The 18502-nt window shown below is 35.7% G+C and overlaps 1 protein-coding gene across 6 annotated transcripts in view; it reads right to left on the bottom strand.

Annotated features, from left to right (window-relative positions):
- LOC136802742 (thioredoxin domain-containing protein 6-like) overlaps positions 1-18358 on the bottom strand; it is a 41193-nt gene extending 22835 nt beyond the window's left edge. For 2 of the 6 annotated variants that reach the window (XM_067059494.1, XM_067059499.1), the window contains exons 1-18: positions 14793-14917; positions 13128-13185; positions 12678-12781; positions 12362-12433; positions 11862-11978; positions 11556-11640; positions 11189-11239; positions 10892-10921; positions 10109-10191; positions 9148-9275; positions 8632-8757; positions 7917-8255; positions 7475-7600; positions 7033-7074; positions 6660-6817; positions 6202-6346; positions 4981-5088; positions 4302-4435 (exon numbers count right to left, since the gene is read on the bottom strand). In XM_067059494.1, coding sequence (XP_066915595.1) covers positions 4302-4435; positions 4981-5088; positions 6202-6346; positions 6660-6817; positions 7033-7074; positions 7475-7600; positions 7917-8255; positions 8632-8757; positions 9148-9275; positions 10109-10191; positions 10892-10921; positions 11189-11239; positions 11556-11640; positions 11862-11978; positions 12362-12433; positions 12678-12781; positions 13128-13185; positions 14793-14831 — 1945 coding nt within the window. In that variant the 5' untranslated portion in view covers positions 14832-14917. Of the gene's footprint in view, positions 1-4301; positions 4436-4980; positions 5089-6201; positions 6347-6659; positions 6818-7032; positions 7075-7474; positions 7601-7916; positions 8256-8631; positions 8758-9147; positions 9276-10108; positions 10192-10891; positions 10922-11188; positions 11240-11555; positions 11641-11861; positions 11979-12361; positions 12434-12677; positions 12782-13127; positions 13186-14792; positions 14927-18250 lie in introns of those variants that run through there. The other 4 variants (XM_067059495.1, XM_067059497.1, XM_067059496.1 and 1 more) reach the window with 4 other exon arrangements.
- Positions 18359-18502: the final 144 nt, after the last annotated feature.

The raw sequence follows: 18502 nt of genomic DNA on the forward strand, positions 1-18502 counted from the left end.
ATAAAATTATTCTACCCCCCTGGAAAAATAAAAAAACACTCTATTAGATCCCCTGGAAATTCTGCTCGAATCCCCCTGGAAATGTTCTCCCAACCCCTTGTATGGATTTAAAATGGAATGGCCCATTGTTGGCTCGGAATAGTTTCAATTTGAGCATCAAATTATGTTATGTACAGTGGGAGGAAATTATTCGACTGAGGCTTAGCAATTCTTCAGACTTTATTCGTCACCAAAATAAGATTTCGCCTTTTTATTGAAAGATTTCAGAAAAGAAAGGTATTCTTTAGATATTCTGACTTAAATAGAAACTTGTCCTGTGTTCAGAGCGACAGAGTTGAAGTTAAAAATCCTTATTTCGTCCGCCATAAAATACGTATAAAGAGTATCTTAAAAACTTAAAATACTACTAATGTGTCTCATTCACAGGGATGTTAGACTAGTTGCTTTGTTACTGCTTCACTCTCAAAAGGTTTCTTTTTTTCAGAGACTGTAACAAGAATCATCATCATCATCATCCTTCGACCTAGGTCCGAATGGACCTAGGTCGGAAACAAACAATAACCTTCCCTCCACAGCTCTCGATCAGCCATTGCAGTGCCCAGTTCCTCAATCTCTAGCCCTGTTTCTCGTTTCAAAGTATCAAGAAAAGTGCGCTTTCTCGAGCGCCTAGTGCCCGCAGGACACCAAAGTAAGATCTCAGACACCATTTCGTTTTTCGCACGGAAACAGTGACCTGAGAAAGAGAGCATCCTGCTAGTCAGGACAGAGGAAATTCTTGGGAGTCCATGATATATCTCTTGAAGGGTTGGGTGGTTGCGCCAATCAAGATTCTGGACTCTTTTCAAAAGATTTGTATAGCAGCCATCAAGGCTCTTCAGCATGGTTTTTGTCATGGTCCAAGTCTCCGAGCCATATAGAAGAATGGGCTCGACAAGACTTCTAAAAGTTTGAAGTTTAAGAGCGTTAGACAAATTAGAGTGCCATATCTTGTTTAACTTATTACAAGCTTTCCAAGCTAGACCTTTCCTAATTTTAAAATCGTTTTCAGAGCTGTTAATATGAGAGCCAAGATATTTAAAATCCTTCACAAGTTTGATATTGACACCATTCTTGGAAGTTAAAGGGAGAACAATCCCAGAGGAGCTGATAAATTCAGTTTTTCCAGCATTGCAATAAAGACCGACTTGACTGGCCGAAGTTTCAAAGTGAGTGAAGAAGACTTTCAAGATTTTGAATACTCTCAGAAACTAAGGCAAGATCGTCAGCAAAGTCAAGATCGGTCAGAAAAAGGCCGCGGTTACGCTTGCGCAGGGGAACTTTAATTTTGATTCCCTTGTCATTAGATAAGTCAACAGAAATTCTTAAAACGTAATCTAAAACAATGATAAAAAGAAAGGGAGCTAAGGTGTCACCTTGTAGAACTCCAGCATGAATGTCAAAAATATCAGTGTCTCCGTCAGCTGTAATGACCTTTGCTTTGGTGGACACGTAGAGTGCCCTGATGGCTGAAATGAGTTTCTCTGGAATGCCGTACAATTTAAGAATTTCAAACATTTTTACACGAGATATGGAATCAAAGGCTTTTTTAAAGTCAACAAAGCAAATAAAAGCATCTTTGTTAAGTTTTCGCATTTCTTCCAAAATACGCCTGATGGCTAAAATCTGTGTAAGAGTACTCCTTCCCTTCCGAAAACCATTTTGGTTTTTTCTTAGAAGAGGATCAAGAACTGGAACGATACGTTGTAAAAGAAGTTTGTTGAAGATTTTGGCGGCGATAGGCATAAGAGTGATGCCTCTGTAGTTGGATGCTAAGGTCAAATCACCCTTTTTTGGAACAGGAATGATACCGCCAGTTAACCAAGCAGAAGGGGGAGTTAGAAAAACTCAAATGTGTGATTACAAAAATCGAGAAGCATTTCCATAAAGACGGGATCTTTCCAAAGCAGAGTTGGAATATCATCAAGGCCTGAAGATTTATTATTTGAAAAAAGTTTAACGCAATTTGAAAGTTCATCAATTGTAAAAGGAGAAGTTGATATGTCAAGCTCATCAAAAATTTGAGTTAAAGGGAGAGCATTAGTATTTAAAATAGGTTGGTTTCCAAGTAAAGTTTTAAAGTGGTTGAGCCAGTTTTCTCTTCTTTTATCTGGTGAGCCACCTTTGAGCTGAATAGAAGGGTGGTCTTTTCGACCTGTTAGATCATTGATCGTTTTCCAAGCGGCCGAGTGCTGATGGCTAACATGAAGATTGGAAATTGAGTTTATCTTACCCTGAATAAACATCGATTCGGCGTTAAGGTATGCATCATCCAGAGCTTTTTGAGCATCAGAGAGGATTTTTGATGTTCTTCTTGTAGGGCGTCGCTGATGTTTAAGTTTGGCCTCTACAAGTGCATTCCGTGCATCAGAAACAAGGTTGTTTTCAAAGAGATATTTCTTTTTGACTTTTTGTTTCTTTGGTAGAAGAGCAAGACTAACTTCTTTATTAGCTTTAATCAGATTTTGGTAACTTTTCTCAATGTCGTCGTCTGCTTGAGCCAATGTATCAAATCTATTTTTCACTTCAATAGTGTAAGTAGTTCGGAGGTCGTGGTTACAATAAACCTGTTGCCAATCGATGGATTTCATTGGGTCAGGTTTAGACTTTTTAGATGATCTAAGGCTAAGAGAAATGCGACAGGAAACAATTCTGTGGTCAGAACCAACAGAAGAAAAAGAAGAATAGGACTGAGCATTGCGAACACTGTTCCTCCATTTGTTTCTTACAATCACATAATCTAACTGAGAGAGGCTTCCTGAAGGGTGTTGGAATGACCAGAGTTTGGAAGCCTTTTTCATAAACATTGTATTTGTTGCTAGTAATTGAAACTGTTGCATGAAGTCAAAGAGTTTGTTACCGTTCCGATTAGTTAATGGGTGGAAAGAGAACTTAACGTTGTCTAGGCCAAGCTGAGCATTAAAATCACCAGATATCACCAAGAAGTTGTGGGCAGGGGTGTTAAGGACAGCCCTAGAAAGAGAAGAGTAAAGTTGAATTGGGCCATTCCATTTTATATCCATACATGAGATCAGGAGTTATTCTAAAACTTCCAGGGATTAAAAGGAATGATTTTAGTCCGTCAATCCTTACTTTAAGGTATAGATAAGATTTTAATTTTTACAAATTTTGCCATTTTCCAGGGGGTATTCACACATTTTCATGCATCATTTTGGGTCCTGAAAAGGTTCGCCCGACCCCCTTTATGGAAAATAAATGGAACAACCCATTCAACTTTATAATATTTTAGCGTAAACAATATTTTGTCTTCTTTTCACTAATTAGTCACCATCACACTTTCATTCAATTTAAGTTAATGACTAAAAGGATTTAACAAAAACATAAACACAAACAATTTTCAATTATCTCAAAATCATTAGACAGCATTATCAAGAGGAGATGATAAACGAACTCCATGATACAATATTACAGACTATTTTCATACTCATAATTCCATATCACCACAAGAATTTTATCACTTCATGAATATAGCATTACCACAAAGAAATTATAGCTTTTAAAGTAGTTGAGAAAAGTCTTTGCATAATAATAAGGAAAGAATGTAGAAATAAGAATAGTGATAGACCGATTGGTTAGTTATCCATGTCTATCTGCATTTAAGGTTGTCCTTACCTTAAGCAAAACCACAAAATATAAGACTTAAAAGACCATGTTCAGACGTTACGGATGGTCTGGTTGTTCGTTGAAAACTTGAGTTTCAATTTCAAATTAATTTCAAGCAATTAAAATTATATAGAATCCCGAAAATAAAATCATAAAATAGGATATCGTCCCTTGACATGATAAATCTTATAATGATTGCTTTGAAATGGTGTATAAAGTAGATATTCAACGTGGATAGCCCAGTAATCTAGGACTTTATGACAGTCTTTCGATTGTTTCCACGGAGTCTGAACAGACCTTTGGACGGAAACGGGAACCCCTGGTTTCATGTGCCGACGCCTTAACCATTTGGACATCGCTCCTTATCGCTCTTAAATGAGATTCTTGATGTTATTACAGTAAACTCTCCCTAATTCGAACTTCCATTATTCGAATCTTTCTGTATTTCGAACTAAAACATTGGTCTTTTAGCAAGAAAGTAGTGTAAAATGCTCTCTACAATCTCTATAATTCTTTATCTTTCTTTAGCTCGAAGAAACACTTGGTCCCTTGAAGATCGAATTAGAGAGAGTCAACTGTAGTCTGATTTGAGCCTGGCTCTTGTTTCCAACAATAAATCTACGGTATAGAATTAGACTTACGATCAACAATGATTCCTTGTTCATTGACTTGAAGATCAGGGAAGAATTCGTTGATAACATTCAATGCTTTGTACATACTGGAACAACCATGCACAGCATTCTTCATCTCATCTGTACCAAACTGAGCTCGCAAACTGAAAAAATGACCAGTGAAAATAGATTCATAAATGGTTGCATTCAAAGAAGGAAGCCGCTTCCTGCAACGTATCAACGGAAAAAACAAGGTTATCAGGGTTATTTGAGCCTGCAATCTTTCTTTGCTGTGCCTCCCTACACATAACGTTGTATCAACGTTAAAAAAACAAGGTTATCGGGTTTTTTGGACGATTGACGGGTACGTTGTATCGACGTTTTGTGACGGTTGAACTTGAACCTGGCTATGTTATGCAATTGTATTAAAAGTTACCCAAATCACTGGTTTTCGAAGAGTCAACAAAAATTAAACTAATTACAGTCGACGTTCCATAATTTCAATTTTCAAGGGGGATGGAATTTTCATCAAATAAGAGAGCGTATTGTATGGAAGAGCGTCATTTATGAGTGTTTCTTGTTGACGGCGGCTTCCAATATTACCGAACAAATGAAGTGTGTAGAAGATTGAATTTGAGAGCGTCAACTTTATTTAAAAATCTTAAAATTTAAAGGTTCAGATAAAAGTGAATCTATCGACTGATCAAACCTGTTCGGGTCAGCGATTTTGGCTTGTTCAGGAGCAGTGGGTCCCATTAGTGAGCGGAAACCAGCAACAGCATCTTCTCGCGATAAAATCAAAAACTGCGTTGGACCACTAGTTGTATATAGAAATTGAAATTATTAGTATTGCAAACATAGAATAAAATATACAGTGAATGATATATATATATGCATTGTTGAAAAGGGTGAAAGAAATCATAACACTAAAGTTTGAATAATATATTTTACTTCATATTATCATAATTTTACAAAAGCAAGTAATTGTCGGAGGTTTTGTTATCATCAACATCCCATGATCGTGTGGTTTCATTTGTAAACATCATTGCTTTTACGTTACTTTCCCTTCGTGCAGTGCCAATTTAGTCGAAGAAAAGTGACGATATTTTTAGGCAAGTGACGATATTTTTAGGCAAGTGACGAAATTTTTCCCTGCGAAAAACTTTCTGGTCAGCTTCAAAGGAGCAGTGTTAAAGATGCGACAAAGTTTTCACCGGCGAAAGTATTAGCCGGACTAAGTTTTCTCTTTAAGGTTGATATTGTCATTGAGGGTTTGAAGTACAATATACGTGTGCGTTCATCAAAATATAACGTCATCGTTTTCATCCGATACCAAAAAGTTCATCATTAGATTTGGCCAAAACTCTTCTACTTCTTATACTGCAACAAATCAGCCTCCTCTCATTGTGTGCCATTAAGAGTGCAACATCAGCAAAAAACGACCCGCGTCAAGATTAAATTAGGGGAAAACCCGATTTCAAATAATGTGCATGCAAAAATAGAAAAAGAAATTACGCAGCAGAGGGAAATCATTATTCCTATTGTGTCATTTTGATATAAAAAAGATGTTGGCAGCCAAAAAAAGCGAAGAGAAAAATAAAGCAGAGTATGAAATATCGTAATCGTAATCGTAAATATCGATCATCGAATTAAATCGATAAATTTCCATCAATCGATTGAATTCGATGTTTTTTATATTGTTATATTTTGTAATCGTGTATCCAAAAGTCAAATAACGAAAGAGATATACCAAACAGATTTTAATAAAGAACACATCGAAAATTAAAAGTATAAAACATGACGTTATGCATTTTTTTTCTGCAACATACGAGAATCAAAATAGAAACAAATCCAAAAGTGTTTATTGGAGGGAAACCGAGTTTTCAAGGACACGAAGAATCCATAAACAATTTTATTAAAGATGAAAAACCTGGCCATGAAATCAGTTAAGGAGCTGAAGAAATCTTTGCCCTCGTGTTCCTTATAGAACATTGACGCCAGGTCTTTGGTTAATGTCACTTCTTTGTGGGCGGAGATCTTGAAGCCGGCTTCCTTGATTTTGCTCATGATAAGCTCTACACAAAAAAGTAAGATTGAATATGAATAACCTTTACTTAGTTTATCAGCCGATGGTGTTGAATTTTAGACTAGTTAGAAAGCGAAGAGCTTCGTATATTACATTTGTGTATGATGCCAATTTTTGGGCTCCGAAATAATTGCATAGTTAAAGAAGGCGGGAGTATCAATCTCCTAATTACCGAAGTTTAAAATTACATATCATTGGTTTCTTGTTCGACGCACTGTTAAATTCTAGTTCAACCAGGTTCAACTGTGATTGAAAATAAGTCGATTCTAAATTTTCAAAAGGCATGAAACACCTCGAAATACCTCGTTCATTTTCTTTCTCGTAAGCGTCAGGTTTGATGACTGCGACAGTAGTTTCCATGGGAAAGAAGAGGTTCATTTCACGTTGAACTTGTTCCTCTGTATCAGCACCGTGCAAAGGATTGATCTCGTCTTCTGGGTCTGCGAATCGTTTCCGAAGACTTGAAAGAAAGAAGGCAAGACAACTTTTTCAAATAGTACAAACTAGACAACAGTTTACGAAATATCTTCGAAATATAAAAGAATGAGAGTTGTCTCGATTTTCAAACTGCTATTTTGATATCCAGGACCTTTTTCAAATGAGCTGAGAAGAAAAATTGAACAAAACACTAACAGATGCAAATACAAATTCAAAACATTAGGCGCTACTTCTTACCTAAGGTCCGAAGGTTGATTTTCTGGTGCTGGTGGGTCCTCACTAAAATTCAATATGGAATGCAGGAAAGGTTATTGAATTTTATGATAGTCATGAAATGACATTGAGAACATCATGAAGAAATAGTTCGACCCCCCCCCCCTTTCTTAAGAGGGGATGATACACCTTCCGAAAAACTGAAGAAGAGGGGATTTTCTTGAAAAAAGGGGGAATAGCAAGGAGGGTGAGGATCGTTCAAGAAGGAAACCGGCTGATATATATTGCAAATATTTTCACTTGCACTACAAAGTGTATTATTTTTCAGACATTTTTCCTTGCGCAAATCGAACGTTTGCTTCCATAATGGCAGAAACTACGTAACTTTCACGGTAAATCGAGAAACTTCCATTGATTAAACTATGTAAAAGCGATAAGGTGGAATACTACAAGTATTCGTTATTACCCGTCTTGATCCTCTCCCCTTTCACTTTGTGATGAAGGAGGCATCACAAGTTCTTTTGGACCCAACATATCTCTCCACGTTTGAACAGCATCTTCTCGTGCTAAACACAACGCCAGTGAAGGACCACTAAAAAATATCGAGGAGAATTTTATAAAGGTCATTTCTTCTGAAAATTAGTAAAATAAAATTCAATTCATGGACCCGTAGAGCAAAATGGTAGAGCAAATGCCCGCGAATGGCATGGTTGTGAGTTCGAGTCTCGCCAGATCCGTTAGTTTTCCAGCGGTTCTAGTGGCTGGTCAGAAGACAACATGAGAGCGACTGTATTCATATCATTGCAATACATAAGGGCAAAATTTATGATAAATTCAATTTGTATTCAAAATGTCAGAGAGATAATAAACTGTGTTTTCTTAAAAATTCGATCGTAATGAGTCCATACCAGGTCATATTAGTGACAAGACTCTCAAAATAATCTTGATCTTTGTGCTCCGCATACAATTCTTCCACTTGCGCTCTCTCTAAATGTACTTCTTTTTGCATGGCTATCAAAAAACCCGAATCCTCAATTGTTTTCAAGATAGAATCACGTCTTTTCTTCAGAGCATTGGGACGAATCAAGGCTAGTGTACGCTGCAGTCGTTTCTTCTTTTGCATTCTTTCCACCATGGGCACGTTAAAGTCAGGGAAAAAGAAAGCAAGCTCTCGAGCAGCACTTTCGCTTGAATCACAACTGTGAACAGCATTCTGAATGGAGTCTGTACCATACTTGGCGCGCAAACTGGAAAGATAAGATTCAAATAATTTAAGGGATATTTTTAAAAGGGTTCCAAAAGTGCAATCACAACACGAGGAGAAAAACAAAAAACAAAAAAGTGAGATTATACAACAAACAGTCAACTCATTCTCTAATTCGAACCTCTACTATTCAAATCTTTCTATAATTCGAACTAAAATATTGGTCCCCTCAGCTAGAAAGTAGCATAAAATAGTAGCATAAAACTATTCTCTAATTCGAAGAAAATTCTTGGCCCCTTGAAGATCGAATTAGAGAGAGTCAACTGTAAAGTTTTCTTCATTTTTATGAAGGTATTTTCATTTCAAAATACAATAGAAAGTGAAGGTGTATAAAGTACAGTAGATTTTGAATATCTTACCTTTCCGGTGCTTCTTCCTTGGCCATATTGACATCAAGAGGTCCTATAAGTGCTCTGAATTCAGGTAATAAGTCCTCACCAGTGTCATCTCCAGGCTTGGAAACAACCAAAGTCATACATGGACCACTGAAAGAAATTATATCAATTGCGTATATTATATCATTAAACTATATCTTAAAAGAGGGACTGAACCACCAACCTTTATATAGCCTGAACCAAACTATATCTGTCGTCTTTGATCAGAGTTTTTAGAAAAATAGTACCCTAATGGTAGCTTTATTCGATGTGGGTCATTTTGTAATTCAATGAAATTTTCCGTTGAATTATTTTCCACCAGCATTGAGTAGTTGAGTAGTGCTACTATTAGGGTACCACTTTCAAGAAAAGAACATCGCTATAAGATTTTACTTTTCTCGGCTGTGATTGAGAAACAGTGTCCAGGGTAAATAAAGGTCAGCGGATCGAACCAATAAGAAGAGTGGCGAAAGCAATCAATTAGTTCGCAGGAAACTTTACCTTGACATAAACTCAATGAGTTGTTCGAAATGATCTGAGCCTTCATGTTGTTTATAAAATTCTGCAGCTTCTTCTTTGGATAGAACTTTTTCTTCTTGTTTCAAAATCTCAAGACCGTTTGCTTTGATCTACGGTATAATAAAAAGCGAGTTTGTCTAGGCAAATGAAGAATGCGGGTTTGTGCCGCTCTTACAGGTGCCTTTTTGGAATCTGGAAGTATTATAAATTGAAACTCAGTCCCTCCAGTCGGAAAAATAGCTTCAAGTCACGCTAAGGGTCAGATTATGGAAAGTCGGGCGGCGCATCCCCGCCAGCTTACAACCCTATTACCCCCTCCCCCTGGAACTAGAAAACATGACTTCTTAAAATTTAACTAATGTATGGTTTAACCAATGTATTACATAGTGTCCTAGTAGGTTAGTTTCCCCCCTAGAAAATGGAAAAAAATCCCTCTCCCCCCCTGAGATTTGAAAAAAAATTTCCCCCTCCTAGAATTTTTTTTTCCAATTTTTGCTCTTGATGATTCTATTCACGTTATCTCTGTTATATATACAATGAAAAATTGAAAAAAAAGTTTCCACAAAGTGAAATGAAAAATTAAAAATGAACTGCTAGTGAAAGATAACTTCTAATCAATTCATTTACAAAGCGATAGGCCACACCAGAAAGATGCAAACTAGCTGGTGTCTTTTTCTAATATTTTTTTCTCCCCCCCCCTAGACTTTTTGGGGCCATTTTTTCTCCCCCCCCCTAGATTTTTGAAAACCATTTTGCCCCCCCCCTTTTCCTATTTTCTGAAAAAAAAATTCCCCACCTTTTAAAAGGGGGGGGGGAGGACACTGTGTATTAATTTTCCTAAATTTTGAAACTAACATTGTTATTGATACTGGTATCGGATATACTTAGCTTAACTTGAATTCCTAAAAGCTTTATTCAGTCAACAAGGAAATGAGTGACCAACCTCTTCTATGATGCTATCCACAAGACCAGCTTGAACTGCATCTGGTTTGATCAATGCCACTGCCACTTGTTTTGGTATTTGAACTAAACAAGAATTTCATAAAAAGGTTGTGCTAAGATAAGACAGGATAAAGTAACATATCGACCTTTTATAAATTTGAGCAAGGTTAAAGTATCACATAGTTTTTTTTTATAATAAATTAATAAATCGAAGTGGGTCACGCAATTCTTTAAAAGATTTTTGAGTTTTGAGCCTCAGAATATTCTAAAATGAATATAAAGACTGATTTATATTGTACAGTAGTTCAAAAATGGAAAACTAAAAATTTCTAACTGAAGGAAAAATGGACAAAATTTTTAAGACTTATAATTGTAAAAAAAAAAAGGAATAGAAATAGGAAAATTTAGTAAATTGATATCTTTCAAAGGGCTCTTATAAAAAAGAGTCAATCCTTTTTTATACCTTGAGAATTTTTATTTTTCATCTGAGGATTGTTTGAATAAGACATGAAACTGTCAGTATTGATAAAATAATTCTCACTGCCTCAGTTATCATACCTTGAGGATATAAATTCTATTGTCAATGACAAAAGGTTGATGGCGTTCATATAAAGAACCCCCCTCAGCAGTTTGCGTGATAGCGTCATCAGGGACTGAATCATTTAGTTATGACATTAGCTGTTATCATTTTAAATATTAGTAAATTATTGTTGATCATTATCATAAGTAAATAAATATGATTAGTTTGTTAAAATTTGGTTATTTTTTAATTGTATATTTTTACCTTCTGCTAATGTCGAGGTCCTTGATTTTACTAGAGAAATAAAATTGAATCGTTTAATGAAAACATTTAAAATAAGGTTTAGTTCATAGCAGACTCATGCACTTGACTTGTCATTAATCTGTCAACTTTGCTGAAATTATATTCTTTCACAATCTTTAGCTGCCTTTAACTGTAGTTTTATTGCTGTTAGGATACGAATCTTCCTGAATTAGAATTCAAAAAAAAGGGAACAAAATAACTGTAAAATAAATAGAAAACATAAACTAATTGATTCTGCAGTCTTAATTCTGAACAAACCTTCGTTGTCTAACGGTGGTAATTTGCCTATCTTTCTAGACATCTTCCTTGCTAAAATAGAAAATAAAGATACAGTTTAAATAGCTACAAGACTTTGGTTTTCACTACTTAAACTACACACCCCTTGATTTATGACCCTTCTAGAATTGAAAAATATGGACCATTGATATGGACAGTACTCCCTAAAAATACAGTGTAGAGACTTTTTCTTGGGTATAGGCTAAAACCTTTTTCATAAAATCACAAATATTTCTCAGCATAGTTAGCTAGAATTATGTTATTTGGATAGCTTGAGTGTCCTTAAACTGTTAAGAAATTAATGATAGTACAAGACAACAGATACAAACAGAATCCATGAAATTCTTACCTAATTCTTCATCCTCCTCTATTACTTCACTTTCTTCATCTTGTTTTTCATCCTCATGATACCCACCAAGTGCTTTGTCAACAAACTAGACAAAGAAAAAAGTGTTTTACATAATAATATGACTGCAATGACCTGCACTGCTACTGTGCCCCCTAGTAGAAATAATATTTCAGGTACCCACCCTCCCCTACACAAGCTTGCCTAAATTATAGTCCGACGCTGAATTGGCTTTTATTACTTTTCAAAAAAATTACAATAAAATGGCGAGAAATTTTACAACCATGAGATGAATCGAAAGACACTTACAACAGTGCGTTCAGCTTTCCCATCTAAAATATCATGCTCTTTTTTCAACTGAGTAAGTATGTAATTGTTCAATACAGGACCATTACAGCCACGGATAACATTTATTAGTTTCCCATCCTAAAAAATAAAATAAGTGGTTAAAGAAAAGTATTTCATATCAAAGGGAATTTGAAATCTACTCAACCAATTAGCATAGACTTTTCAGACTTTGCAGAATTTTACACTTTGCCTCGAGACAAAAATTTCTCTGAGATTGAAGAACTTAAATCATTGCATAATTGTCATTTCATAAAATGGGATTTTCAGTTTATTTGATAGGGTGATACATCACTTTAATATGTTACAGTTTTAGATGAGCTTTACAACCAAGATGTTCAGCGCAATTATATCTATATTCAAGTTAGTGATCAGTAGCTTTGTTGTGAATTTTTAGTTTGTCAGAATTAAATAAGGATACAAAAATTATAATTAAAAGTTATTCAAAAACTAAATAATCTTACCCCATAAAACAAAAAAGTGGGTTCACTTTTACCCCTATAACTTTCCAATTCTTGGATCCCATCTGTTTCAGCCTAGAACATGAAAAACAAGAAAAGAAACGAGTTACTTATCAAGGTTTTGTATAAACCTCTCATGAGAAATCAAGTCCCCAATAAGCTCAAGCAGGTATCAACTATTGTAAGATATTTTAGACAAACCTTACCAAAACCAAAATATCTGATTTAAGATTTGTATAGAATACAAAGGCATCTTAGATTAGAACCAATTTCTTATTCCATTTAACAATGGCTGTGTAACAGAAAAGGATCATCGTACCGCTGCAAAATGTAAAAGATCATCTCCTGTCTCATTCTTTATTCTTCTAAACGTGTTGACAATTGCAGTGCAGGGTCCACACCAAGCAGCATACACATCAACCACTCAAAAAGTAAAAATAAAATTACTGAAAACATGTAAAATCTAAAGTTTTTTCTTGTCAGTTCTTTTTAATTTCAGGGTCATGGCTCCTGCCTCTACTATGCAGAGAAAAACCTTATATGTATACATTTGTTGTGATTAAATAAATATCTCTATAATTAGGGAATCTGTTTTTTACTCAGGCCTTCATCCGTTTTGTTAAGGTCTTAGGAAAAAAATTCACAATAAAAATCACATGTTGCCTTTAAAGAGTGCTAAAACAACATTTTATCAAAGAGGCTAATTGGAGGCTAATCCTCCTTTATATACATATATTATTTATCGTATTATATTTCACATAAGATTTACCCATCAGTCCTTGTGTGTCCAACATTTTTTGCCATTCTTCATCAGTTTTAACATCAGCCTGAAGTTTCAAAAGAATTTTGGATTTCATTAAAAAATTCCTACCTTATTACACTTATGTAACTACTCAAGTTATTAATGCAAAATGGTTTAAATCACATTAATTTTACAACCGTTAAACAAAATTTGAACCAAAAAAGCCAACACCTTAGCAATGGGGTTCTTGCCCAAAGTTGCCCATAAGGATTTGTACAAATTGTTCTGTACTGTCTACATAAACACGACAAAACAGTGGGCTGTTTATTTTTAGTCTGACAGATCTCATTTTTTCATCAATCATTTGTGTTATTATTATCATCACTGATCATCAAGTTATAAATCAAAATCTCAAAGAATGAAAAATTTTTCTACCATCCAACAAATGACCACCTAATTTATTTTTTTAACAGGGATCAAATCAAAAGTTAGCTGTGGCACACAAAATTTAGATGGCACATGAAAATTCAGAGGAAAAATGGACAGTCTAAATTTTGTGAGGGACAGGTGGAAAAAGTAGCAAATGTAGGCTCCTGCGTTGAAAAAATAGGGATTGTGGGAGCGCAGGACACGTCATTTATTTGGCAGTTCCAGAAAAAAATATTACCTCTCTGTGGTCGACAGTGTTTTTAGGAATATTTTTTCACTTTCATTTTTTCAGTCTTGAGAAATTTTGAAAAAAGTCACGGAAAGTGCAAAATTTTACTCATTGTTTGGTCATCTGTATATCGGAAAACCATAAAATCTGCTCTATTTCCTTTTACTTAAAAATTCTTGAATGTTTTAGGGAAATCTTGAACCGTCAACTGCTTTAACTTGGGACTATCTGACAAAACATGGGAGGGCAATTCTGCCACCATTTCACTGAACCTCCAAAAACATTTGATTTGACTTAATGAACAGCGTATTAAAAAATACACGATTTCTCTTTCCCACTGAGTAGGCTTTTAAATCGAAATATGAAAAATTCCATAGTGGAACACGATGGAGCATTTGACGTCACTTGTGCGGCAAGTTACACACTCGTTATTTGTTTATCCATTGGGCAATAGGCAGTTAAGCGACAGGTGTTCTCTAATGCTCCAATTGGCGTCCGGTCATTTTAAATGGAAACAAAATACCATGAAGGCGGGTAACTTGCATCAGTGGAGGCTAACATGCAAAGCCCTCAAATGAATGACCTGGCTGGTCCTTAAAATAATACAAAGTTAAATCAAAACAAAAATGGTAGAGTAGAGCTGCGACCGGAGCTGCGCAGTTCATTTGTTCTGAAATTTTGCTTCTTTGATTGGTCAGTCATTTGAGGGCTATGCATGTTAGCCTCCACTGATGCAAGTTAGCGACTTCCATTCACGGTAGTTAATTGACGCGCTATCAGTGAAAGTTATCGTGACATGTTATGACAGAAGGTATGATTAATCTTGGTGGAGTTAAACAAACAAATTTGTTGTCAAAGAGATTTAACAGTAGGTGAAAATAAAAGCCTGTTATCAACAGTCCCTGTTTCGACTAATCGTCCCAAGTTAGAGCAGTTGACGGAAGTTTCTTTTTGTATGTGTGCAAAAATGCAAAAACAGAAAAAGAAAGAAGATGAACAATTTTACAACAAACTGACTGAAAAAAAAAATGTACCTGTAGCTCCTTTTTATGATCTCCTTTCTTGAGTACCATATCTTATATTAAGCAATTAATTTCCAAAGAAATAAAATTCAAGTTTTGCTGTTCGCAGGACTTTCTCGTTCCCGAGCACACGTTCAAAAATGATCACGCAGCTCATGTCTACCATTTTTAAAAAAGAATGATTTTGGTTTCTAATTTCCCCGGCAACATGTAAACACAGAGCTTTAAAGAAATTTATTTTGTAAGCACAAAGGTATTGAAAACATGCGATCGCCGAGGGTATGTCCAAGCCAAAGTTCGAAAATCGACCCTTTGAGAGAATGAATTTCAAAAGAAAAATTCCTTTGAAAGACTATTTTCAGCTGAAAATTACCAGATTTTATAACCCTTTGAGGGCGTTTGAGGGTGTTTGATAGAGGAGCCCCATTGAGTTTCAAGCCCGAAGGGCTAGAGGTCAATCTCTAACCTTTCTCAGGCAAGAAAAATTGAAGCCTTAAAATATGCGCCGTATTTTTGATGACGGATTGAATCTAGCAATTCCTTTGTCTTCGAGTGATATATTTTTCGAAATTAAGCGGTAAATTTTAGTTTCAATCTGTCATTTGTGTAAAAACCAGGCGGGTCGCTCAAGGCCGCGCAACTTTGGTAGGATTTGTTGGCTTCAAATCCTACCAAAGAGATTGACCTCTAGCCTTCGGCTTGAAACTCAATGAGGAGCCCCCCCCTCCCCAGCGGACCCAAAATTCACGCCATCATGCCAATTTTTTTCGATTTCACGCCATTACGCCTAGAAAATTTAGTTTTCACGCTCATATTCTCTGGATAAGTTCAGTTTTAGACCACGTTTAGACCGCCATTGGTATGGATAAAATGCCGTTATATAAACTTTTAATTTTTGCCCACAAATAGGTGTGTGTTTGGTCGTCAATCAGTTCTTTGGCATTCTCATACACGTAAGTCAAGATTATATCATTTTTTCTATCGGAAACACCCGAAAGATTTTGAAGGAATTTGACCTCTATTTTTGGATTTTTAGCAATACATTTTAGCAATACACAGTTTTTTAGGTTGTTTCCAATAGGAAAAATGACGTAATATTGACTTATACATATCAAAAATTGTTTGACAACTGGTGGGTCACATCAAAGTGCCCTGATTTGATGGCTGAGACGTATATTTGAGTAAATTGACAAAGCCCACCATGGTTGAAAATTTTTGAATTTTGAAGGGTTCAAAGTGCTATTTTAGGACCCCTTTCAATTCAATTTGAAAAATAATTCATGTAAAAATAATGGAAATCTTTTAAAAGTACAAGTGGCTTTTTTTGGTAAAAACATGAGGGGCCATGCCCCTGGTCTCCGGTTGACGGGACCAATGGGCATTAATTGTAAATTAGCATGAATAGTTTTCAAAAGGGGAACGAGGAGGCGCAACCATGGTTTGTGCCGACGGAAGAAATTTTCAATTTAATATGGCTACAATCGCCCTCATTTACTCTTTTTTCCAAAATATGGTTTAAACATCACATGATTTCTTCTGATTTCTTTGATCAATACCAATTTGCTCTAAATTTCACCTCATAATAAACCTGTTGCTTCTTGGTATATTTTTCTGAAATAAGGTAAAAATAAGAAACAATCATCAATAACAGATTTGCAATCCCTTATTCTCAAATAAAAACATTGCTTCATACTGCTTTTACCTTCCAAAAACAACTAAAATCTGGCGGAGGACTGTTTTACAGTCTGCCTAAGCAAAAGCATAATACCATATACTACCGGGCCACTTAATCGCGCCATCAAGTCTATCAAAAAAAAGCTTTCAGTGGACCCCGGGCTAATAGCATTCGGCTTTATTTTGAAGACAAGCTGGCAACTGCTAAAGACAATTGGAAGTAACAAGGATAAATGCCAGATGAATAATGTTTGCACCATTTCTTTTATGTTTTAGAATGAGATCTGTAGGAGGTCCCTCCCATTGAGTTTCAAGCCCGAAGGGCTAGAGGTCAATCTCTTTGGTAGGATTTGAAGCCAACAAATCCTACCAAAGTTGCGCAGCCTTGAGCGACCCGCCTGGTTTTTACACAAATGACAGATTGAAACTAAAATTTACCGCTTAATTTCGAAAAATATATCACTCGAAAACAAAGGAATTGCTAGATTCAATCCGTCATCAAAAATACGGCGCATATTTTAAGGCTTCAATTTTTCTTGCCTGAGAAAGGTTAGAGATTGACCTCTAGCCCTTCGGGCTTGAAACTCAATGGTCCCACCATAGTTGGGGCCGACCAAGAAAATTTTGAAATTTAATCTCTCTAAATTGGCTAAAGTGGTCATAGAATTACGATTCAAGTAATAATTATAATTTTCACGATCACGCTGAACTGCAAATTTCACGCCATCACGCCTAAAAAACTCGATTTCACTATCACGCCAGCACTTCATTTTCACGCCATCACGCCGTTTTTTTCAAAATTTCACGCCATCACGCCACGAAAAACCCTCCATCACACCATCACGCCAACCGCTGGGGGCGTCATAGAGAAACCAGAAGCGACAAAATCCCAAGGAAATAAAAAAGTTCTCCCAAAAAATTCTCCGTCTTTGATTTTTGTTTCTCCATGAAATTTATATAAACACTGGATAAACATCAACGAGCTAGATTTTCATCTCCGTCTTTGCTTTGACGACTCAAGTTCTATCTCTGTCTGCAGTAGTGCCATTTTGTCCAATCTCCTTCCCTCATTAGAATATCTTTCGTAGCACACTTTGATTGGATTTTTTATTATAAAGCAATCGTGCAGTACCCAAATGAGACTGCTAAGCTTTCCTCCAAGAGTCTGCTAATTGAGTGTTGGCCTTCTTTTAAAAATGAAATTGTCCACTAACCAGAGGTGTCCACCTTTTATAGTTTTAATCAGAGGTTTTTACTGTAGTTGCTTATTATGTGGTGTCCTATCAAGTTTCGTATCATTATTTTCTAATGTTGGATGAAAAACTAAAAACCTTTAAACTCCCTTTTAACTTTCGAATGTTAAGATCCATAAAGATTCTTTGATCTTGGCTATTTTTTTCAGGGGGAGACGAGGAGGTCCCACCAAGTCTATGAGAAGTGGATGTATTATAACATATAACCATGATATGACATACATACAAGATTATGGTGCTCTGAATTACCTTTTCATAAACGGTATATTATTTGACAAAGAGACCATCATACCCATTAGTCCGCCCGACCTGTGCACGATTTTATTTTTTTTATAGAACAAAAGTTTAAAGTTTCAAACATTTTAGTTTTCATACAGTGCACAGAAAAACTTTGACTCAACCAACATGTAAAATTCTCTTATTTTCTCCTTTATAGTGATAATATTTCAACCTGTAAGAATGACAACGACTCAATAAATTTTGACCTTACAGACAAACCATTCTGACTAATTATTTAAGATTCAACAAGGTAAATGAACGTACCTGTATTGCAACAGCTTGTCCTCTTTTGCCAGCCATTTTTGTATATGTTGATGATTGAAATGAAGATGAAAGATGAAATTTTAAAAAAAGTGTCTTGAAATGAAAATGACAGAATAAATTATGCGACTCTTTCACCAAATGGATGATTCGAAAATCGAATGTTTACAAAAACATTCGAATTATGAAGCGCGGGAAACATTGCAATGTCTTCTTTGAATGAAAATAAATTCTAGGTGAAAAAAGGCTGGCCCT

This window comes from Clytia hemisphaerica, unplaced genomic scaffold (assembly GCF_902728285.1).
Source record: "Clytia hemisphaerica strain Z4C2 unplaced genomic scaffold, Clytia hemisphaerica genome assembly, whole genome shotgun sequence".
Taxonomy (NCBI): domain Eukaryota; kingdom Metazoa; phylum Cnidaria; class Hydrozoa; order Leptothecata; family Clytiidae; genus Clytia; species Clytia hemisphaerica.